General features: G+C 55.9%; 1 protein-coding gene across 1 annotated transcript in view; it reads left to right on the top strand.

Annotated features, from left to right (window-relative positions):
• Positions 1–5: 5 nt before the first annotated feature.
• Positions 6–479, top strand: part of TRIM41 (tripartite motif containing 41) — a gene marked incomplete at its 5' end in the record, with an annotated part of 2120 nt that continues 1646 nt past the window's right edge. The window contains 2 exons of the mRNA XM_009081882.1: positions 6–44; positions 355–474. Of these exons, the coding sequence (XP_009080130.1) occupies positions 6–44; positions 355–474 (159 nt within the window). The remainder of the gene's footprint in view (positions 45–354; positions 475–479) is intronic.

Below are 479 nucleotides of genomic sequence, written 5' to 3'. Positions count from 1 at the left end.
TCAAACACAAGGCGAGCGAGGAGGAAAAGATCACGGAGATGAGAGTAGGAGCTGAGGCATTCCCAGATTTCCCTTTCCCTCCTCCCTCTCTCCTTTTCCTCTCTCCTCTCTCCTTTTCCTCTCTCCTGTCTCCTTTTCCTCTCTCCTCCTTTTCCTCTCTCCTGTCTCCTTTTCCTCTCTCCTGTCTCCTTTTCCTCTCTCCTCCTTTTCCTCTCTTCCTCTCTCCTTTTCCTCTCTCCTCCTTTTCCTCTCTCCTGTCTCCTTTTCCTCTCTCCTCTCTCCTTTCCTGCTCTCCCTCCCTCCCTCTCCGGAGCAGATCCAGCTGGACCTCCTTTCCCATTTCCTCCATTCCAGGCGCAGATGCAGTCGGAGCTGCAGGAGGTGGAAGCTGAGTTGGATATCCTGCACAGATTCCTGGCGGGAGAGCAGGTCCTGCTGCTCCGGCAGCTCCGGGAGCGGCACGAGGCTCTCCTGGCTCG

Source organism: Acanthisitta chloris, unplaced genomic scaffold (assembly GCF_000695815.1).
Source record: "Acanthisitta chloris isolate BGI_N310 unplaced genomic scaffold, ASM69581v1 scaffold3729, whole genome shotgun sequence".
Lineage (NCBI taxonomy): Eukaryota > Metazoa > Chordata > Aves > Passeriformes > Acanthisittidae > Acanthisitta > Acanthisitta chloris.
Note: the sequence above shows the minus strand (reverse complement) of the source record. Positions and strands in the feature narration are given on the sequence as shown.